The following is a 25162-nucleotide window of genomic DNA, read 5'->3' on the forward strand; positions in this document are numbered from 1 at the left end:
ATTCAAATGGATATAATTCATGGATTATAGGTAAAATAATCCTGTAAACATTATGTTGGTGTTGAATTTTAAGACCATTTTATGCACATATAGGTTATTTGGGACTGAACCTTCAGTTTAAAGTGGGATCATTTGCCTCCACTAGGTATTGAACCTGGGACCACTTGATTACATGGTGATGATGTAACCATTACATCATTGGGGAGGCCTGCAAACAGTATGTTGTTTCCTTCTGTAAGACAGAATGAGCTTGATTCAATTTAGTTCATTTAATGTCACTTTTGGTTAATCTCGGCAGTGGAGATGAATACATAGTGATAAGATGAGACGGATGCAAACGTAGCTAGTGCCTTGTTTTCCTGGTTCCATGTGACACATTCAGTTTCCACAAAATAGACCACCTCTGCCAAATAAGTAGGGGAGGGGGATTTAAAGGTTTATTCAGAACTTTCCCAAGCGTGAAGTTTTGTAGGAAGAGTGTAAGAGTACATTTAACACCGAAATATCAAGAAATTGTGCCTTTATGAAAAGCTTGGTTTGGGTTGTCAAGGAAAAGAAAATGGGAATATTACGAGTGTGTAGAGGATGTGTGGATTAATCATTGATTTAACCCTTTCATACAACCCAAATTATATTGAATATATCAATTGTACATTATATCTATGAGTAAAAAATTACTAATCAGAACTTGACTTACAGTTCTTAAAGAGGAATCGCAACCAATGAAATGTATGCACGCAAGAAATTGTGCCTGACACTTCTTGATTGAAATGTAACAACTTTCTTCAAATTTGATGTCGGTCAAGAATTAAACACTTTATCTCTAATTTCCTTTCTATGGATGAAAATGTTTTTCTTGTATGTACGAGGGCAAATCAAAAAGTCTTTGTGCCTAACTATTTATTGCCAGATTACAAACCATAAAAGAAAAACAAGATATACACAATCTTTATGTATTTTTTGCTAGTTTTCCACATAAACACCACACCTGTTGAGGCGCTTGTCCCAACATACCACAAGTTTCACAATGCCCGTTGCATGGAAGGTGGCTGGCTGATCACTGAACCAATGACGAACAACGTTCTGCACTTTGGTGTCGTTCGTGAACCTCTGTCCTGCCAGGAACTTCTTCAATGGACCAAAATGATGTTAATCACTGGGGGCTAGGTCTGGGCTATATGGAGGATGCTCCATAATTTCCCACCCCCCATGACTGAAGTTTGGTGATTGTTTTTTTTGCCACGTATGGTTTCCCGTTGTCATGGAGGAAGTCCACATTGCTCACTTCACGAATACCCTGACGCTTTTTCCTAATGGCTGCTCGCAGATGGGAGAGTGTGTGACAGTAGCGTTCTGCGTTGATGGTTTCACCTCTTGTCAGGAAATCCAGTAGGAGTGGTCCTCGACTGTCCAAAAACACTGTGAGTATCAGTTTACTGGTCGATGGTGTTGTTCAGAATTTGTTCTTTACTGGCGAGCCGGGATGTTTCCACACCATGTTCTGCTGTTTTGACTCGGGAGTGTAATGCAGTATCTACGTTCCATTGCCAGTGACAATGAGGTCCAGGAAACTGTCACCTTTGTATACGTAATGCTGCAAATGGTTCAGTGAAATGACCATTCGCTTGCCCTAGTGGACATCATCAAGAAGCTTAGGAACCCACCGACACGACATCCCAACGAATCGTGAACAATGCCGTAAACACTACCATAGGAAATGCCAAGTTCAGTGGCAATGTCCTTCAGATGAACACGTCGATCAGCTTTCCCCATTTCATCAACGCAGGTAATGTTGTCCAGTGTCAGTGAGGAACGAGGTCGGCCCAATCGCTCATTGTACTCCACATTTTCCCGTCCCATTTTCAAACTACTTGCACCACCACTGCACACTTCGCACTGATAAACACTTGTCCCCATACACTGGCTCCATTACTCTGTGGATATCTGTGGTTGTTTGTTCTTTGCACCATAAAAAACGAATAACACTTCGCTGCTCATATGGCGTGGACTTCCTGAGCGCTCCGGCCATCTTTGCCAACTGATAACAGCGCGGTGCCGTGGAAGAAATCTGAAGTTACAATAGGGCTGTTCCAAGAAAAGCCTACTCATTGATCGTATACCTTGCTTTTGTAATAACACTTATAACAAGCTAGAAAAAAATTAGGTGCAAAGACTTTTCGATTTGCCCTCATATATATTACCTGCATTGTAGAATTATTTCTCTTGTAGTTTACAGTTCTTACAAGGACATAATCTATTTTTCTATGTAATGTTTTGGGAGAACACAGGTTCCCTTCATCAGACATTTATTCTTGTTTGATTAATGTTACATTGAAAATTTTGTTATCTAGTACAGTGTTCCGCAACCGGTGTGCCGCGGCACACTAGTGTGCCATCACAAGGTTAAAGGTGTGACGCGAACTTTTATCTACTATTGTAATATTGTAAGAAATTAATTGTCGATTTTAAGTAAGACGGTGCTTGTTTATTCTTGCTGATAACTGTTATATTTTCATAGAAATTAAATGTAATTTATTTACTCAATATTGTTATAGTTTTCTCATCTTATATCTATTCTCACCTGTAATATAGGGCCGGTTTGATAGGTTACAGGCAGCAAGCTTTGTGTTCACCGGAAAGAAAGCCGCGTAAGTCTTTTAGCAAGCCTTTTAGCGGCCCGCACCAATCATACAATAGAGCTATTCAAGCGAGTTCTTTGTTTGTAACACTACATCTTTTGTGTACGGCTTGCTGTTTTGTGCCTGTTTGTCGGCGCTTCTTAAACTTTATTGCTCTTTTCCTTCGCCGAAGGACCCACACATTGTCAGACAACCATTACAGTATTTCAGTTCAGATCTATCACAGCTGTGCTCTGCAGTATTGCGAATATTGGATTGCTACACCAGTCTTACTATTTCCTTTTTTCGATATGGATAAGTTCCTTGTACGGAGTGGCCCGTCCTCGAGTGCAAGTAGTGAAACCATCGAGCCCGAAAAAAAGAAACAGAAAGTAGATCACCGGCAATATAGTGATAACTATTTATCTTACGGGTTTTTTTGGTGTGGTGACAAAACATGCCTAATCCCCGAGTGCGTTATGTGGTGAAAAACTCAGTAATGCTGCTATGGTTCCCAGTAAATTAAAACGACATTTGTCAACAAATTATTCCTCTCTGTTAAGTAAAGATGTGAATTATTTTCGTCGGTTGTTGGAACAAAATAAAAAAACAAGTGACGCTCATGACTACGTCGGTACGTGTTTCGCAAAAAGTACAGGAAGCTAGCTATAAGGTAGCCGAACTTATCGTAAAGGCCAAAAGACCACACACAATAGCAGAAACGTTGTTAATGCCCGCGTGTAAGGAAATGGTAAAAATAGTCCTGGGTTCAGAAGCTCCTACTGAAATTTCAAAAATTCCTCTCTGCTGACACAATCAGCCGCCGAGTTAATGACATGTCCATTGACATCGAAGACATTATGAAGGAGAAAATAAAGAGCAGTCGAAAGTTCTCACTTCAGAACGACGAGTCCACCGATATTGGCGGTCACGCACAACTTCTTTCCTACATAAGGTATGTTGATGGGGATGTAATTGCAAGTAATTTCTTTTCTTTGCAAAGAACTACCCGAGCGAGCAACCGGTGAAGAAATATTTCGTACGACTAATGAATATGTGGTCCGTAATGGATTAATATGGGAGGACTGCGTTAGTGTTTGTACAGACGGAGCCGCTTCTAACAGGCTGAGTGAAAGGATTTGTGGGTAAAGTACGCGAAGTAAATCCTAACTTACGAACCGACCATTGTCTCATTCACTTCGAATCCATTGTTGCTAAGTCTTTGCCATCTCCTCTGAAAATTGTGATGGACGAAGTAGTAAAAGTTGTGAACTTCATCAAATCGCAGCCCCTAAATATGTGGCTCTTTAACGTTTTGTGTCAAGAAATGGGATCAGAAGTATGATGGTTATCTCGAGGTAAAGTGTTAACGCAAATGTTTGAACTTAAAGAGGAAGTACTTTCATTTTTGACTATTGAGGGGCATGAGTATGTGGATTTATTTGCAGATGAAGTTGGCATATCTTTCCGATATTTTCGAACACTTGAATGAACTAAACAGAAAAATGCAAGGTAGAAACGAAAATATTCTGACTAATTTGGACAAGATTCAAGGATTTATTAATAAGTTGAACTTGAGGATACAGACAATTGAAAATGGATCGTGCGAGATGTTCCAAACTGTATGGCCCCTTGCTGACGATAACAAGGTGTTGGACTTAATTAAAGAACATTTAGTACTCTTGCAGCAGACTTTCAAAAAATATTTTGGAGATAGCGTTAAAGATTTTGACTGGGTTCGTGATCCATTCAGTATGGATTCGAAATATCTTCAGAAAAATTTACGCTTACAAGAGGAACTGGCAGATTTGAAACCAGAGAGAACATTGAAATTAAAATTTTTCGAAGTGCCTTTGAATACATTTTGGTTGTCAATAAGCAGTGAATACCCGGCTATTTCCGAGATGGCAGTTGATAAGTTATTACCATTTTCAACTACTTATTTGTGTGAACTGGGCTTCTCGACGTTGACTGCAATTAAAACATCAAAGAGAGAGAGAAAGAGTCAAATCCATCGATGAAGAAATGAGGCTTGCTTTGTCAACGATTCCGCCACGAATCAGCCGTCTGTGTGCAGCTAAGCAGGCTCAAGTATCACATTGAAGGTATGAGTAGAGTTATTTACTTTAAAATTCGTATTAGAAATGTGTATTTCCTACAGTGAATTAAAGTTAATAAATTTTTAATAAATTCATAAGTCTATTCATGTTTTATAATAATAATAATAACAACAATGATAATAATAATAATTGATTACATAACAACGTAATATTTCGTAATTATATGATTTTGAGGGGACAGACATTTTGGTGTGCCGTGTTGAGTCTCGACCCGTCTGGGGTGTGCCGTGAGTAAAACAAGGTTGCGGAACACTGATCTAGTATACAGGTGGTAAACCAACTTTTGAAAATTTGAAGTTGTCGGACTCCAGTATTGTTTTGCTAACATGCCTGCATTAGTGTTTTATTTCTATTATATCTAAATATATAATAAATATATTCACTAATTAGGAATTGTTGCAGTAAACCAGGTCAAATTTTCAGAATTTATTTGTTTGTAGTATTTATTTTTATACATACATCTTCTCATAACTTTAATGGTAATATTTTTTTCTTTCTTGTTCCATGGAAGTTTCAAGATGGGCTGGCACTTAATGATCAAATGTTGACAAATGTAATTGTGGAGGTACTGGGTGAAGCTGTTCATGACATATGTAACGAATTAGCCAATGAGAAAGAAGAAAATGAAAATGAAGAATCCGGATCCCAACAGGATGAGACTAGTGTATATGAGGTAAGGCTTAGAAACTGAGACTTGTGGTGTGGAAATTGATGGATAAGGTAGCAAAACTGACTGCCATAAATAAACGAGAAACTTTGGGCAGAAGGTGCTTCCAGAAGCATCCAACTTATAGTTTGAAGTTTAGGTTCGAAGATTCTCAATTTGCAGATTGATCATTAGAACAAGTAATATTATGCCAGCGAGTTTTTTTCAGTTTGATATGAACATTACGCAACTTTAATAATGATAATACAAAAACTATGAGAAATATGATGCTTCACTCATGATTTTACCATTGAAGGTTCTGAGCCTCAGTAAGAACATGGGCATCACTGTTGCTTTGTATTTTTCCCTTGGTCAGTTTCTTATTGTTGTGATAACCTAACAAAGCAGAAAAGTGATGTGAAGCAAGAAAAATTCCAAAAGATGAAAGTGATTTTGTAGATAAGTCCTGAAATGTAATAATAGGCCATGCCCATACATGCATATGAAGTGGTAAAGCAAAGATTATCAATTCATGATGGATGCGGTAAACACGGTTTAAGTATTACAGTCAACTCTCGTTACAACGACCTTTCACAGTTCCCAGGAAAAGGGTCGTTATTTCGAAGGGGTCGTTATTGGAATTTGCACCAATTTTCAGCTTAAACAGGGCTCAAACGGACACAAAGATGCCTAGGAGACGGTAACACAATTTATACTGGTAGTTATACAACCTGTTATGTACATGACGCATGTTGTGAGAAGGAAAATAGAACATGACAAAGTTTTCAAATAATAAAGAATTTAAAATAATGTTACTTTCTTTCAATTGTGCACAGTCGTTGCTCTTCCAGGAAATTCTTACAATTCTAGTTCATGAGAAACCAGTTTGCACTGAGACCTACTGAAAAGAAAACAATCTCTCCCTTATTGCAAGCGAAACTCAAAGAATCTTGACACCAGTCTCACTGGCGCCAGCAAAAGTCGGGAGATAATCGGGCAGAATGAATGTTGGATTTTATACGGGTCTACTGGATCATTGTCTGTTACAAGATTAACTGGTAAGATAAGATCTCTCGGGAGAAACAACACAATCTTTCTAGCCACCTGAGAGTGAAGAAAAAAAAGGTGGGGCTGTAAATTTTGTTGTGGTTCAGCTGTGTAAAATACAACGTAAAAAAAAGTTACATTTTCTTTGCTTCAACCAACTTCATAGTCACCCCCTCCCCCATTCAAGGGAGCAGTCCTTCCTCGACTTGCATTGTAATCCAGCGTGAGAAAGGAAACACGCAACTTGAGACCTGTTTTCACCCAATGCATATTCTAGGACACGTCATTAAACAGCATCGCAGTCGATAATCATTCGGGTTTGGAATTGGATTTCACTTTAAACTGTATATTTAGTCCCGATTAGCCCATCAGCATAAAATGAACTCAAAACAAGCTTTATGAAACCTGCGCATTTTTAGATATCAAAATGGGAGATCGTTATTTACTTTCACGTTAATCGACGTTTTTATGTTGGATTTAGGATTATTCTCGATGTCAAACATCCGCTCCTCCAAACGTTTTCCCCTTGAATAATGTTTCTTTAAATCGGTCTCAGCGTCCAATCCTACATTGAGCACTTTCTTTTCTCTCAAATGAATGGTTCTGGAGAAAAGTAGCGGTTATATTGTGCGCATTTCCTTCCAACACGTTCCGAGTGTTGAGGAAGTTTATTCTTGTCAGATGCAAGATAAAATTTACAGTTTTGCTTATCAGAAGGTGCAGAACATGAAGTTGTTTTATCTCTTTTTTTTTTCTTTCTGGAGATCGAATTTCATTATCTTCAAATCACTGTTATCGGCAAGCGACAGCTTTGCAGACGCTAGACAAAACACTGGCGCCATCTGCAGTGTAAAAACAAGGAGACTGGCTGGAAGTTCGAGCAACAGGTGGTCGAAGAGAAAATCCTCAGAAATTAAGATAACTCAACTGTCGAAGACGGAACTTTTAACAGCAGTGCAAAGAAGAAAGAAATGACCCTTGCTTTACGTTTTACTATGCACCAGACAATAATACGGGCAATATTTCCTATGCACTAAATAGCATTAATAGAAAAAAATAGGACCTGAATTCTGCAATTATCACATTGCCTCTCTGACATTGCCGGGTGTGAGGGAGAATGAGCTGGGAAGGGGGAGGGGCCTTTTTTTTTTACTTGTCCTATGTTTTTTTGTTCGTTTTCAAGAATGTATCCAGGACTGGTTGCTCCATTTTAGACGCCAAAGGAAAGGAAGAGCGGTCCACTTCCACCCTCGCCTGAAATCACCCAGTGTGCATACACGAGCAAGAAAGAGCAAGAAAATCGTGGCTGAAGCAATCGTCATCGCTGCCCCCCCTCCCTTCCCCCTACACGTTTGCTGCGAGTAAAAGAGAGAGAAGTCACTCAGCCAACGGAACACTTTTTTGGCAAATAATACGACATTGGTACAGTTAGGAAAGCGTATGAAGTGGGAAACGGGAGTTACGATGCACGTAAGATCGAAGTACGAAACAAACAACTAGAGAAAGTAGAAACATATGAATACTTAGGAACTATCATAAGTAGCAGTGGGAAAATTGATCAAGAGATAATGAATAGGACAAAGAATGCAGCATCAGCATATTATCAAATAATACTTTAGTGGGAAAAAGAGAGATCAGTACAAAAACAAAAATGCAACTCTACAACTCAATTGTAGTTCCCATCATGGGCTATGGTACGGAAAGCTTAGCACTCCAAGATAAACATCTAAGTAAATTTCAAGCAATAGAGATGAAATATCTTAGAAGAACACTGGGGAAAACTTGAAGAGACAGAATAAGAAATGAAAGAATAAGAGAAGAGATAAAAGAAGACAATGACTGAAGTAGTAGAGGAACGCCAGCTGAAGTGGTATGGACATGTAAATAGAATGAATGAAGATAGGAAAGCCAAGCAAGGGATGGAGATGAGGGTTGAGGTTAAGCGGGTTGACGATCTTAAGTTGGCCTATGTGGCTTTTATTATCTTTAATAGTTTCGCTTTTTTATGAAGTGTTACAGGGAACAAAGAACACGTTTTGAATGAAAGCGGTTACTGAAAGTTGTCTGCTACAAGGCCAAGAGTTGCTCACTCACGGGTACCTGCTGAACTCAAGGTCAGAGCTGGACAGACGGTCCAGACTTCCAGGCACCATGCACCTGTATTCTGGAACATTCCTGCGATCTTATCTCTAATTTCTCAAGGTGGTGCCACCCCCCCCCCCCCCCATTCAGTTGTCAGCAGCTCTTAGGACAAGGAAACAAGTCAAGGTCGATTTAAAATAACATCTAAGCACATTCGATCTTCTCTTCTCGCGTATCCAAGAGCAAGCGAAATCACAATGGCAAAACAAGCCTGGCGCGTAAGTAGCGACCGTCGCTGCCCTTGGGGGAGGGAATGACAGAGGTCAAGTGCTATTGGATATCACTCAAGCATGGTGTGGTGGTGTCTATTTTTAGATCAGGCTCACTTGCGACCCGCAGAGCGCTCGTGAAGTAAATTGCAAAACAGCGAATAAAATTAGTGCAACAAACGTATTTTTCAGCCAATTTCCTTATTTTTTTTTATTTTTTTCCTTTCTTCAAATTTTTCATGGTTCCCGGAAAAAGGGTCGTTACTTCGAGAGGGTCGTTAAATCCGGGGTCTTAGAATCGAGAGTTGACTGTACTTACTTTGTTCTTCCTGACGATTCGCATAACCACTTTTTGTACAGCAAAATAATCTAACACAGTTTTTTTAGTGGTTTTTATTTGATTTTATCTGTGACGTTTCGTTCTGGTTTCCCAGAACTTTTTCAAGCTACACATACAACAACACAACCTCACATGGCTATGTATGTGAGCTTAGAACGAAACATCACAGATAAAATCAAATAAAAACCACTAAATATAACTGTGTTAGATTATTTTGCAGTATTACTTATGTTAAATTTCGTATTTCCACGTTGCACAATTGGAAGGTTATTTCCAATTAATTTCGAAGGCTCACTGCCTTCATTCACTAAGGGTACGGCATCTGGAGTGAAGATGGTAGTGTGTCACTTCTTTGTTAGTTCCCAGGCAGAGTTAGTTGTATTTTCTGCCGTTTGGCAGCCAGGAAATGCACACCAGCGCTGCCAAATGGGAGCCTCCATATTGGTTATGTACTTAACATATCCCCTTTAACAAAGCACACCGTTTCACATCAAAATACATTGCACAAGTCACTAAATGTATGTTTATGTTAAGTTGATAATCTTTATTACTTACGTTAATAAGTGTGTGCCAAACGGTAGAAAATGCAACTACCTGCCTGGGAACTAACAAAGAAGTGATGCACTACCATCTCCGCTCCAGATGCCATAACCTTAGTGAATGAAGGCAGTGAGCCTTCGAAATTAATCTGAAATAACCATCCAATTCTGCAACACGGAAATACGAAATTTAACCTAAGTAATAAAGATTATCAACTTAACATAAACATACATTTAGTGACTTGTGCCATGTGTTTTGATGTGAGATGGTGTACTTTGTTAAAGGGAATTCAGTACATAACCAATATGGAGGCACTTTAGTAGAATGTATTCTGAGCTGGGAACACTGTAAGCCCCCAAGAAATTCCATGAATACGTTTGCAAATGTGCATACGTATGTGTCATACAATTTCCAGAAGAAAAGTATTAACTTCAGCCTGCACTTGTATCCTCCAGTCTTATCATATAAAGGGTGTCTCAAAAAGATGGGGCATTTTGAAACTGAGGTATAGAGAATATAATAAAGAGTTACAAGAGATTTAATCATGGAAATCTGGGCGATTTTCTCACAAATCTGTTCAACTCAACAAACTGTTACGTCGAGCTATGCAAATGTCCCTTGATGACTGCATGAATGGTTGCTTAGGAAAATATAGTCATATACTGGATGTCATATTCAAGACATAAATCTACCCTTCTCTTCAGCAGTATGTAATTATGTAATGGTATTCTCTGCATTCTCCATGATTAGATTCTCTTCTCTACACTTCCTTTTCAAAATATCCAATCTTTTTTGAGACATCTTGACTAGCACTCTTGTTGTAAAATGTTGAAGTAGTATCTACTAGGTCAATATGCTGTCGGAACAAATTCAAATGCTAGAATTGTCTTTCTCTTTTTACTACAAAATGTGTGATCAAGCATCTAGACCCGAATTGAAATTTCTGTTAGCAGCTGTAAAATTTTCACATTTTTTTTAAAGTATTCGTACCAATCTCATTTCAGATGTAACTCTCTTCGTGCTTGAGTGACTAATTATTGGGCTTATTTCGATGTTTGCAGCACATTAAAACTCCCACACCATCGCCAGTGAGCGAGATACTCTCAGAAGAAGAGGAAGAGGAATTGAGAGTACCAACTCCCGTGAGAACGCCGGAACTTCAGCAGGAAGCATCGGAAGAAGGTAGTACTAAATGTTTCCAAAGATTCTTATCACATGATATCATATATAGAATTTACCAAAGTTTATGAAATAACCAGAAATAGGCAATTATTGTCAAAGAGTAGCTCTGAGCCAGTACCACTTTGAACCAGTACAAATACCGATATTCTTACCAATTCCCACCAATACCGATGCTTGAAAATAATTAAAAATTGTTCAAAATATTGAATAATATGAGAGAGTAAGTATTCTATTCCAATTATAAGCATGAATTTACCAGTTTTGCTCCAAAATATTTAAGAATGACATCAGAATATTAAAATTCCTCTTATGTACTCACAAAATCCAGTTTTCACACAACATTTGTGCAAAATAAATTGAAACTTTAAATTTTGCATAATCTCCAGTACTCGACGGAAGTTTTGCGGTAACATAAACATTGGTATCAGCTCAGTCCTATTAAATAGTGAGTTATTTGACAAGTGCAAACAAAATGTATACTCAAGGTAGGACATGTCAGTTGTTGCAAATCTAATGTTACTATGAATAGCTTGTAATTATAATTTTATATTTTTATTACAGTTTTAGGTATATAAAAGTACCATTCATGCACTGTGATTGTGTAAAATAAATATCTGAATAAGCAGCTTTTCAAGTTTTAGTACAAGGTAAACCCCATAAAAATATTCATTGACATGCTGCACATTAGCTTGAGTTTTTGTTTTAAGTCTACTTTATGCATAGATAGGCTAATCGGGACTGGACCCACAGTTTAAAGTGGGATCCAAACCATTATATGCCTCCACCAGGTATCAAACTGGGGACACGTTGTTTACATGGTGATGGCATTGCCACTCCCTAAAATGTAAACAAAATCAGGTTTTCATCTTGATCTCTAATTTGTCAGTTGTTTTTTTTAAAGTTGGTCAGTACAGTCAGTTTTTTTTTAGCATTGATGGCTCTGATTTGATATTTTTGATATGGTTATTGTATTTTGAGGGATACAGCTAGACGAAAACTTTTTTATGTAAATATTATATAAGAATTATGACCACTTTCCTTGAGCACCGACTCTCCATAATTGCTGAAAAGTTTATGTATTTTCTAGGCTAGGTTTCCTTCTTGGGTTTTTATCTTATTCACCACTTAATGTTTACCAAGTCACTTTTCTTTATTCCCGATGGCATCGTCACCTTGTAATCAAGGGGTCCCGGGTTCGATTCCCGGTGGAGGCACATAGTGGTTCGGATCCCACTTTAAACTGTAGGTCCAGTTCCGATTAGCCTTACTGTTCATAAAGTGGACTTAAAACACCAAATCAATCCAATCACTTTTCTTTATACCTCATTAACTTTTTAGTACAAAATGAAAACATGTCTTCATAAAAATTACATCTTGGTGTTCAATATAAATATGTGGTATGACTAGCGCTCGGAAGCTGGTAACCTAAAAAATCTTAAAAAATAACCCACAGAATGACCTTAAAATAATTAAAAATGACCTAAAAATTTCAAAAAATGACTTAAAAATAATTTCCGCCCTTAAAATGAAAGCTTTATTTTTCATAAATTACAAGAGACTAGTCAAATAATTTGATAAAATCTGTTGTTTGGTGGTTTAAATTATCTAAGCAAAGGGGAAAAAGCAATTAAGTGCTAATGTACTTCTCTATACTTTTACTTCAAGGTTTCATAAAATAATTCACAAGGTTTTTCTGTGAAAGTCATTTACCTCCTTTCAGAGTGGATCTTGCACGATACAGCAGTTGGTCAGCATCTGAAAATACAGTTTTGTTTCGTGTGCATCAGATTATATTTTTTATGTTGTGACTAATTTTGTTTTAAAATCACAGATTAAAGCTATAATAGTGGCCAACAAGGGAAACTCAAGGTAGCCTTCACCCAATGTTTTTTTATGTTTGCTGGAAGAAAAGTAAATTTATCACATTTAATTACATTGCTAAAGATTTCAGTTTAAAATAATATTGTGCTTGTGCATATTTACGATTAATGGCGTACTTGCTAAAAATACCATGTCAGGGAATTGAAATGCGTAAATTATGCTAGCAAATGCATTTAAAATTCATGAAACAACTGGGAAGGGGAAGAAAGAAACTTCAAAAATGATAAAAAATACTGATAAATGACTTAAAACAAAAAAAGACTGGAAAATGGAAAAAAAAAAAGTGCAAAATGAAAACAATGTTTTCACTTCAGTTAGACTGAAGTGAAACTGACTACTATCAGGTTTGACGTGGTTTTCAAAGCCCAGAAGAAAAGTTCATTTGTCACCAACTTCCTAGCCCTATGGCTGTCTTTGACAATGGTGGATGGCAGATAATATTTTTTTGTTGATAGAATCCATGTTTCGCTTTTAAAAGGCTAATTTATCGATCAGTAAATTGGTCTGTAATTAGTCAGTATTTGGTCAGTTAAATCAATTAATTTTTTATCTGTTCTCTTAATTCCAGTGACATTTGTTGCCATTCATGATGAAATTTAAATGTAATGGGGCTAGGAAAAATTGCAGTGTAAATTCTTTTTAAAACCCAAAATTCAGTGCAGCCTTGATTAGATCTTCTTCAGGAGGCCTTTCCATGAAGAATCTAAACTGCAGGAAAATATAAAATCCATGATATATAGTGGAACCTCAGTTTTATATTTTTCAGGGCACCAAGATGAAAAATCTTAAAATGCAAGAACTGGGAAAATGTTATAACATTATGTTCTATCCAGGAATGTAAAATTAGGGCTCTACTCTAATTCTAATATTTTGTTGTATTGGGATCAGGGCAGGTGCGAGTTGATTGTGAGTAGGTGGATTGTTGTGGACCAAGATGTTTTGGAGATGGGGGGGGGGGGGCATTTGAAAACCACTCTGGGCTTTCGGGGAAGATATTTCTGGTGTCAGGATCACTGTGCAGGATGGGAAGGAGGGAACGTAGAGTGTGTGTGTCGCACCCGCCCACAAATGCAACTGCCCAAGGTGCAAAACCTGCCCCATATTTGTCACTTCCCGCACCCTCCAGATCCACACTGCCACTGGCAAATTCACCCTCTACCCGAAAGGAACCTTCTACAGCTCTAACCTAATTTATATCCTCACCTGCAACATCTGTGGGAGCTTCTACCTGGGGGAAACATCCACAGACCTGAACCTCCGGATCAACAACCACCGCTCCTCTACCCAAAACCTGGACTTTGCTGTTGCCATTCACACCAATCACCACACTATTCCTTTTAATGACTGCTTCCATGTAGCGATCGTCCACTCCTTGCCCCAATCCACCAACACCTCAATACGTAGAAGATGGGAGAGGGCCTACATATTGACCATGAATGCAACCACACCTCCAGGCCTGAACAAAGCCACCCAGTAACGCCCCTCATCCCCTAAACTCACCCTCACCACCACCTTCCCCCACTCACAGTTTTTGACAAGCCTGGCGAAAGAACTGTTCTTGTCACCAAGTTCTACAACGTTGAAGATGTGACATACCATTACAAAAATTTGAAGTTTTTCTGCGTCCGTTGAGTGTTTCCTCTCTCCTCTTTCACTTTATATATATATAAATGTGTAATATGGGAACATAGAATCATACAAGGTGTCCCACGATCGGCGCAACTGGGAATTAAGAGTGGCGTTACTTTGTAACCGAAACCTGTACATACATAAGTCATACACCAAATGTTAGCCCTGTCCAAGTAGATATTTTTAAACATAGAAACAACAAACTTGGTGCAGTGTTGCCAAATGTAAGTGAAAGTGTAAATTTATTTTTCCACAAAGCATGGAAAATTGCATGTCAAACATTCGTACGGAAATTTGGACGTCAATTTCCACCTTGTGTAGGTGGACTATTTCGCCATCTATAGTTGAGAGAAGAAAACCGATCGTTTTCGCGTATAGCCAATCCTGAAATGCCTCGTAAACGCGTACCGGTCCAAATGAGTGTTTTAAAAAAATTATGAGGTACAGTGGCAACACTGTTGATGTTTGAAGGCAACAAAAGGTGTGTTTAGTGATGGTCTATGACATGGAAATACTGGAAACTGGAAAAAAAGAAAATGAAAATTATGGTGTTTCCTGTTTCCAGTATTTCCATGTCATAGACCATCACTAAACACACCTTTTGTTGCCTTCAAACATCAACAGTGTTGCCACTGTACCTCATATTTTTTTTAAAACACTCATTTGGACCGGTACGCCTTTACGAGGCATTTCAGGATTGGCTATACGCGAAAACGATCGGTTTTCTTCTCTGAACTATAGATGGTGAAATAGTCCACCTACCCAAGGTGGAAATTGACGTCCAAATTTCCGTACGAATGTTTGACATGCAATTTTCCATGCTTTGTGGAAAAATAAATTTACACTTTCACTTACATTTGGCAACACTGCATGAACAACACTGCACCCCGTTTGTTGTTTCTATATTTAAAAATATCTACTTGGACAGGGCTAACATTTGGTGTATGACTTATGTATGTACAGGTTTCGGTTACAAAGTAACGCCACTCTTAATTCCCAGTTGCGCCGTTCGTGGGACACCCTGTAGTTTGACTATATTTATGTTTTATTTTTCCATCCCAAAAAATCAGGCGTATTCTCACAAGTTTTATTTTTGACTGCATAATGTCCTTGTCATCATCATCATCATCATCATCATCATCATCCTTTGCCGTTTCCTGCCACTGGCTGGATTGGCATAGAGGTCAAGCCTCTTCATTTTCTTCTGGCCTTCCACCACACCATGATAATGATGATGACTGTTCTTATAGAGTATTGACATACTGGCTGGAGACATATGAAGAAAACTTTCAAGAGTAGGCAGTAGAGTGCTACAGCGAGGGCTTTTTGCTTGAGTGTCTAATAGTTCGCATGGATGACGCTTATTGAACAAATAATGCTCGAACAGTCAAAATGATCAGTACTGTATATGCTCGAAGTCCAGTAGTACACATATAACCAACCTTCTGTGGTAGTATGCCCTCAAATATGGTTCGTGAAGTGAAAGATGGGTGAAATTGAAACTTAGTGAACACAGTCATCATCTACATGTTAAAGTGTGTTTTAGTTTGTCTTACATAGTGATAACTAACTAACTAACTCTCTAGCCTTCTTAAACCCGAAGGTTCATGGCTGCAGCAACACAGGCCTTCCATCTTTCCCTATCTTGAGCAAGATCTATATACTCTTTTCCATCCCTACCGATTTCCCTTACGTCCATCTCAACGTTGTCCCTCCATCTTCGTCTTGGCCTTCCTACAGGTCTCTTACCATCAGGTTTCCCAACAAGAATCCTGTAAACTCTTCTTTCCTCTCCCATTCGTGCCACATGGCCTGCCCACCTAAGTCTTCTTGATTTAATAATTATAATAATAATATTTGGACATGAATACAAATTATGTAGTTCTAAATTATGTAACCTTCTCCACTCACCTGTCTCCTCATCCCTTTTAGGTCCAAAGATTTTCCTAAGGATCTTATTTTCAAATACTCTCAATTTATGTTCCTCTTTCAATGTAAGGGACCAAGTTTCGCATCCATATAATACTACAGGCAAAATTACGGTTTTGTATATTTTAACTTCTAGTTTCTTAGATATTAAACGAGAAGACAAAAGTTTATGAAGAGAGAAGTAACATGCATTTCCTGAATTAAGCCTACTTTTTATTTCCTCTTTAATAAAATTTTCATATGTTAATATTACTCCTAAGTATTTGAATTTGGAAACTGGTTCAAACGAGTTGTTATCATTAATTAGATTTTGATTATTGCCTAACACTTGGTTTCGGCCTGTAAGCATATATTTAGTTTTCTCTTTGTTAACTTCCAAACCTATATCTAGCAGTTTTGAAAAATATTTTAGCATTATTCTTAATTGTATTCACATCATCCCCCAGTAAGTCTACATCATCTGCATATGCTAACAACTGAGTCACACCATTTAATTTTAGTCCTTCTTTAGTTTCTTTTACCTTCCTAACAGCATATTCTAAGGCAAAATTAAAGAGCAATGAAGATAATGCATCTCCTTGTTTTAACCCATCATGAATTGTAAATTTGTCAGACATATTAATACTCACACGAATTTTACTTTCTGTTTCACTGGTGCATACTTTTATCATACTAACAAGCTTCTTAGGTATTCCAAACTCTACTAATATATTATATAATTTATCTCTTTTGACCGAATCATATGCTTTTTTGAAATCAATGAATAGCTGATGGACATTTTGATTATATTCCCACTTTTTTTCAAGTGTCTGTCTGATGTGAAAAATTTGATCTGTAGTTGATCTGTTACGTTTAAATCCACATTGATAATCACCTATAATTTCATTAGCATATGGGGTTAGTCTTGTTAAAAGAATGTTAGACAATATTTTGTATGTTGTTGAGAGTAGAGAAATTCCACGGTAATTATTGCAGTTCATTTTATCACCTTTTTTAAACACAGGAACAATTATGGATTCTTTCCACTGTTGAGGGATTTCTTCTTTATTCCATATTAAGCAAATTAATTTATGAATTTGACATATTAAGGAATTTCCACCATATTTAATTAACTCAGCTGGTATTAAATCAATGCCAGGTGCTTTGTTATTCTTTAGCCTTTTAATAGCATCTTTAACTTCAGTCAAGTTAGGTTCTGGAACTAAAGGTTCTGCTGTCTGTACTTCATTTACTTCTGATTTATCTCCTACATGGACATTTAAAAGGTCATTAAAGTAGTTCTTCCACCTATTTAGAATATTGCTTGGGTCAGCTAGAAAATCACCGTCTTTATCTTTTATCAAGTTTACTTTAGGTTGCCACCCCTTTCTAAACTCATTTACACCTTTATATAAATCTCTGATATTTTTATTTTTGCTGTTTGTTTCAATTTCTTTAATTTTGCTTTTCAAGTAATCTCTTTTTTTACTTCTAAACGTGTGGTTAACTTCTCGCTTTATTCTATTATAATTGTTTAGATTTGTATCATCAGAGTTATTTAACCACCTAAGTCTAGCCTGATTTCTTATTTCTATTAGATTATGACATTCATTATCAAACCATGGCTTACTTTTTCTCGGTTTATGGTATCCTATACTTTCTTTAGCTGCTGATTCTATTGCATTACGTATGTGCTCCCAATTCTTATTTACGTCTGTTTCATTTATATTTTCATCATCATTTAAATCCTGCAAAACATGAAATCTATTTGACAGTTTAATTTGGTAATCTTTCTTAATTCTTTCATCAGCAAATTTTCCTGTATTAAATTTTATAACTTTTAGATTTTGTTGCTTATGATTTATCACTGAGAGTCTTTCTCTTAATTTAGCAATTACTAAATAATGGTCACTGGCACAGTCAGCACCTCTATGTACGACCTTGTCTTGCATAGTGATATGCAAATAAAATAGAATGATAGAGTAGTTGGTTATGGGCTGAAACTACCATACCATATATATTTCTATGATTATTGTCACATTCAAATGTTATTTGATTCTATAAAGTTGAACATAACAAGTATGAGCGAACGAAAGTGGTCCTATGCAGTACTCTAATTGACAGTGTTGTTGATAATAGATTGATATTACATCGTCCATAAACATTATTATTAATTTTTCAGAAACTAACATTACAGAAGATGGCAGGGATGAGGAGGAAAGATTAGTCGAAACACCAGTTCATACTCCTGAAGGAATGTCATCACCTGTCAGAGTTGAAACACCCCAACCATCAGAGGCAGCGTTACCGTCAGGTGGAACTGAAGTGGGAGAGAATTCAGTTGCTCCAACACCATTATCTACTCCAAGGAAGATGCATGATTTGGAACCTCAAATTGCAACACCTGTTTCCTCTCGTAAATCACCAAGTCCTCCATACTCCCCACTTTGTGCACCTCCACCTCCTTCCCCTGAGCAGCCACAGCCAACATCTGTTCATGCGGAAACAGCATTGCAGAAGTCTCCTAGTGCAAGTGGATCAGATGTTATCTTTGTCTCCAGTACATCATATTCTTTGGTGTGTAGCCTATGCATTTCTTCATTCACTCGTCAGTATATTATTGTACTGTATAATAATTATGTGCCATACATGGAAGAGTTGTGAAGTTTTCAGGGTGTCTCTCAGTAGAAAATGTATATTAAATACCCTAGGAAGAAGGCCATTTTTTGAACTATCAGAAATTTCCACTTTCTTGTTGCAATTTTTGGGGTGGTTTGATATATATATTAGAATTAATATAGCTTTTATTACTAAATGTTACTATAGTTGTGCATTATTTATGCTCTAATTGTTATGGTGTTTTGTAAAAATAATTAATTAACAATAAGACAATTCTGCTGTTATCACTTTTACATGTAAAGTGAATATTCTAAAAACTTCGTTGAGTGGAGTTCTAAGTGTGGTGTTGCCTAAAATATAGTGACATTCTTACACACATTTAAATATATGAATTACCTTAATGGCTTTAGTGTGGAAAATTTTGGTACAGGCTTTCCGAGAATGAATGGTAGGATTTCCTGAGGTTATTGTGAAATATACATTACACAGTATTTATCTTGAAAGTTGTTCTGTTAGGTTCAGCAACTACAAACAGTTTGTGCACAATGTGCAGATTTCAGTGCCTCAAGGTGCTTTGGTGTGTTTCACTTAATGCAAAATTTTGCTTCAGTGAGTTTCAGTTAATGCAGAATTCTGCTTCAGTGCATTTCAGTTATTGCAGAATTTGCTTTAGTGTGTTTCAGTTAATGCACAATTTGCTTTAGTGTGTTTTAGTTATTGTATTTGCCCAAAAACAAGCCACACTATCCAAATTTCAACTGTGGAAAGTTCAGGCTTATAAATGGAACCTTGGCTTTTATGACATTTCATCATATTGTATGTTGTTTACAAATTACACTTATTTCTTATTTTTAAATAGTAGGGCAGTGAAAATGTGTTAGGTGCATAACAAAACTGTGCTCGTTTACACTGTGTTAAGAAAAATGTTTACGCACTTGTTACTACTGAAGTTAACCCCTTAAGTGTGGATGGCGTATATATACGCTCTCCACATTGCGCTGCTGTAGTGCGGAAGGCGTATATGTTGAGATAGTTCTAATTGTAGTAGAAACAAAAAATAGAATTCTTTTTCTGTAGTTTACGGTTATTACAAGCATAAGAAAACAGTTTTCCGTTGTGACGTTTCAGGAGAACACACGCTCCCTTCATCAGACATTTATTTTCATTTTGACTAAAGATACAGTTATAACAATGGTTAGCAATTTTTTAAAAGAATCCGTTATATAATGCAGGAACTGGGAAAATGTTATAACATTATATTCTATCCAGGAATGTAAAATTAGGATAATAGGGCTATGAAACATCATGACGAAAAGCTGTTTTCTTATGCTTGTAATAACCGTAAACTACAGGAAAATAATTCTACAAAAAAAATAGAAGCAAGAGAAGAAGATGAAAAGAAAGAAGAAGAAGGGAAAAGTTAGTTTTGTCTTCTTTTTCATCTCTTGCTTCTATTTTTTGTTCTTCTACTGCTAGAACTATCTCACCAAATGTCTGTGTGACTATATACGCCACAGTAAATAGAATATAGTTGAAACAAACATACGGCGTATATATACGCCTTCCGCACAGCAGCACAATGCAGAAGGTGTATACTGAATTTGACGAAAAAACATACATTTTCCAGTAGCGACTTGTTCAACAAATTGCACACTTAAGGGGTTAATAATGATTGTTACGATGCCTAACAAGAAAAGAAATGTGTTGAAGGGAAATTCTGGGGGTACATACTGTTTTCCAAATACTAGATATACAAAGGCTGTCGCAGAGAAGGTGAGACTAATTCCTGTATAGGAAAACAGCGACCTCCATTGGCTAGCAAATGTACTAGGGTGAAAATTTGGTTCATTAGCTGTCGATTGAGACCAAAATGAGCACAATAGGTCAAAAAGCATGTACATGGACCCCTCCAAGAATCGTTAAAATGAAACAAAAAAAAAGTACAAACCACAAATTTTTTATTCAAAATCAGCCACATCGAGTAGATGTACATCTTTTTCAAAATAGGCAGCATTGACAGTTAAGCAAGCCTCCATACGCTCATGCCACTTTGTGAATGTCTTTGAAAATTCGTCGTCAGGTAGCGAACTGAAGAAAACTTGCGCTGCGGTGATCTCTTCTTTGTTCGTCATGAAGTGATGACCACGTAAAGCAGCCTTTAAAAGTGGAAATAGCCAAAAGTCGCAGGGTGCAAGGTCCAGGCTGTATACTGTATGCAGGAAAATGTCTATTTTTCTCTTTGTCGCATATGAAAAGCCAGCGCGGTATGCAACCTTATTCACTAGCGTCTCGTTAATCACAGATGGTCTTTGTCCAGGATGCACCTGATTTGCGCCCATCTTCGAACAACTTGTGCCATTGGTACACTGTGGCTCTACTCAGTCTGTCTTGATCAGCATATGCCTGTTGAAACATTCCATATGTTTCCGCAGCACTTTTCCTTAAACGCCAACAAAATTTTATGGCATGTCACTGTTCATCTTGAATACTCATCACGAAAAGCAATGTTATACACAAAAACCTGGAGGGGTAAACGAAACACGTTCCACTTAAATCAACACAGCTGCTCACTAACGTGGTTTCGCAACATGTGAAAACTTGCTACGGAAACAGAATGAGTCATCCTACACGATGTGACTAGTGCCGAAACCATAGGCAGTGTTGCCAAGCCAGGAAAAAATCTGTCTCACCTTCTCTGCGACAGCCTTTGTATATAGAATAAAATTGTTAACCTTATATCTGGGTATTGTCTTTTTTTCTCCTTTCCCCGTCAAATTTTTAGTGTGCAGCTTATTTTTGGGACAACATGGTAATTCATAATTTTCTTTAGTTCCTAAATCATCTGTTTGCTTATTGTAAGAACTGTTGACTTGCTGAAGGTAATAAAACCACTTTCAAGGTATACCTTGTAATGTATCTTTCAAATAATCGCAAAACCCCACCATTCATTCTTGGAAACCCCTGCATTTGTTGCATTGCTTTGTAACACTGAATTGCTTGTTTTTAGGACATAGATGATTTGGCCCTGTCAGAGGGTGAAGTTCTGTTGGGACATAGTGAAGAGGGTGAAGTGAAGAGCGTGCAACTCCCAGGCCATGCAAAAGCAGTAAGGTTCTCTGATGTATCTCATGAAGGTTTCCACGATGAATTCAGACATGGGGTAATTATTTAATAAATTCTTTATAAAACTTAATCACCTGCACTGCTATTACTGTTAACTTTAAAGTGATGACAATTTATTCTTAGTTTTTACCGTCTAGATCTGGCAGCATCACCCATCTCAATAATCCACTGGTGGTCGTATGAAATCGTAAATAAAGGATTCCCGAATAACAGTATTGTCACCTCAGCCATGGACGGTGCTATATAAAAGTAGCTGGGGAGGTAAGAGAGGGTGGGGGTGACGCAGCCAATATAATATCATCACGTCACGTGCAAAATGTATACTCATGGCAAAAGTTGGTCTGTGGTGTCGGAGCCAGTGATGGCATCATAATGAGGCAGGGGGCAGGTGCCACAGTTCACAGCCAAATGAGTGCATGAAAGAGCCAAAAGAGCTAAATTGGCAACAGTGCTCCCCAGCTGCTGCAGAGAGATGGACCTCGGGGAAATCATCCCTCATCCCCTTAAATAATGATCTCTCTTCATGAAAAACACCTTTAAGTCTAACTGCTTGCCTTAAAAATTAATTTCTAAAATTCGGTCCCAAATTTTGTAATTTTTTAAATCCAGTTTCTTTGTTCTGTATTGTATGCTCATTACTAAGAGTACATATTTTCCCTGAAATATAGATAGAATATCTATATGTATGTAAGACTCATGTTTTATTATCCCAAGTTACTCGGGCTAAACACACATGCATGAAAAATGTTCATTTTTTTTTAACATAATTTAAGAAGAATTATTTTTACAAAAAGTTTACATTGTACTGCCTCATATTTAGAGTTAGAAGTGGTCAGGAAAAAACGGCTTTTTTTGGGGGGAAAAACAGTTTTGTCCACGGCTTTTTTGGTTGGGCTTTTTTCGGCTTTTTCATGAAAGTGTCTCAAATCAATGAAAACACAGAAGTTGGCAGTATTTTTCATGTTCCATTATTTTCTTTTATCTCCCTATTGTAAAATAGACACTCATTTCATGGCAAAGAAAAATCTATTTAAGAAATCTGGACTAGACCTACAGATTGAAATGAGATCCAAAGCACTGCTTCCACTGAGGATTGAACCTCAGACCCCAAGGCAACAGGATTACTTTATTCCACTCCAGAGGCCCATTCATGATTATGAAAGGTACTTTCTATCAAAAAGCCTGCATTTTTCCTACAACAGTACTTGCAATTTGTTCTCTGTGATTTTCAGGCTAAATTAAATCTTAACATCTGATGACAATCTTGTTAAGTATAGAGAACATTCAGACCGAAGCAACACATGACAGTGGGGGTGTCACATTGATGTGACAAGTGCCCCTTCAGTATAAACGAGCATCCACCATGCATGCACAAACAAGACCGAAGCAACAGGATGCGCGCTATTGAAGGAGATTTCAGGTGACCATCGACATACCTTCAGTATATAAAAAACATTCATCGTGCATGCAAGAACAACAGACCGAAGCAGAACGATGCACGTCATTGAGAAAACAGTATAGTCCGAGCAACATGCAAGTGACGTTTAGCTCGTTGTCGCACTTTGGATCAAAATGTTGAATGGATTATTGAGGGTCTGCTTAGAAGTGACACAAGTCACTTGTTGCTTCGGTCTGAAAGTTCCTTGAGAAAATGGTGCAGGCCAAGTGACATTTACTTCTAAAGTTTGGATTCCAAGAGCCACGCGTCGCTTCCATCTCAAAGCTGTTACATTCATGTAACACATATACTTCTGGTTATGTGTTGTGGACAGTAAAGATTTTTAATTGTCCTGAAACATCGAATATTTTGATATTAACATTTGTTTCATATTTTATGAACTGAACATTTAAATTGAGACACAAACATGTAAAAGCTTGTTTTAAGTCCATTTCATGGTCAGAAGTGCTCATCAGGACTACACGTTTAGTTTTAACCATAGCTTACCCATGCCATACAAGAAACTTACATACCGGGTGATGTCTCTCAGACCTACACTTTTTTTTTATCACTAAAATTCAAGAAACCATTTCATTATTGTATCACTGCTTCCTTTGCAGATTATATATGTGCAGTTATTTATTAATTATAATAATTATAAAATTACTATCATTAATAAAAGATAATAACCAATCATTGCATGAGTGTCTCATCTATTTTATATTGACTAAAACCCACAAAATCCATAATGACTTTTTTATTAATGCTTTTTTGTTTGTAGAAGTGCTGTTGTTTGTTACATATAATAATTTCCATCATTACCAACTTACACTGCCACTGGTGTGAGTGACTCGAATGAGACGTATTCAAAGATGGCACCTGATATGCTCACCAACTGTATTTATTTATTTATTTATTCAAAGTTTCAGATACAGCACTTTTAAGGCCATTTTACACTGAAAACTCTAACAAATAACAATAACAAGTAAAGATGGTTTAAGGTAAAAACAAGAAAAGTTAAATATAAACATAAGGCATAAACAAGGAAACAAACAAAGATTTACATATTCATTTTTAGGGAAGATCGGAAAATGCTTTCAGGGGCAAAAATGTCTATGTTTGTGGGTAGTTTATTGTAGAACTGGGGCAGCCTGTGGAATAGAGCGCGCTGTATAAGGGAAAGCCTAGCGGTAGAGTTGTGGAACAATTCAGTGTTTCGGGTGGATCGAGAGGGAACTCTGAAGTTGAATTCTGTAAGAAGAAATTCAGATCTTAATTTCCCATTGATGATTTTATAGAAAAATTTCATATTGGCCATATCGCGTCGGGTCTGCAGTAACTGAATGTTCAAAGTAGTCAGGATGTCAGGTTTCTGAAGATGCCGCAAAGAAGGAATTCTATGACGAACAATGGCGGTAAAGAAGCTGAGGACGGAATCCATGCTAGAAAGATTTGTATTGGAAGCCATGGCCCAGACTTGAGAACAGTATTCGAGAATCGGAGAAATGAATGACTTGAAAAACAGGCTAAGAGAAGTTGGAGTATCAATTTCAGTGAATCTGTAGAGGAGGCCTAAGAGGCGCATTGCACTTTTAGTTGTAGCTGCGATGTGTTCCTTAAAGTTCAGTTTTTCATCTATGATAACACCTAGATCTTTTTGGGTTGCAACTGTAGTAATATAATTGTTTTCAAGAACATAATGAGAATGTATTTTGTTCTT

General features: G+C 37.3%; 1 protein-coding gene across 2 annotated transcripts in view; it reads left to right on the forward strand.

Annotated features, from left to right (window-relative positions):
• The window catches only part of LOC145980954 (uncharacterized), a 67324-nt gene that overhangs the window by 18782 nt on the left and 23380 nt on the right, over positions 1 to 25162 (forward strand). For both annotated transcript variants that reach the window (XM_083114038.1, XM_083114039.1), the window contains exons 8-11: positions 5250 to 5411; positions 10724 to 10844; positions 18445 to 18839; positions 21889 to 22041. In XM_083114038.1, the coding sequence (XP_082970164.1) occupies positions 5250 to 5411; positions 10724 to 10844; positions 18445 to 18839; positions 21889 to 22041 (831 nt within the window). The remainder of the gene's footprint in view (positions 1 to 5249; positions 5412 to 10723; positions 10845 to 18444; positions 18840 to 21888; positions 22042 to 25162) is intronic.

This window comes from Lepisma saccharinum, chromosome 28, assembly GCF_977018435.1.
Source record: "Lepisma saccharinum chromosome 28, izLepSacc3.1, whole genome shotgun sequence".
In the NCBI taxonomy this organism is placed as follows: domain Eukaryota; kingdom Metazoa; phylum Arthropoda; class Insecta; order Zygentoma; family Lepismatidae; genus Lepisma; species Lepisma saccharinum.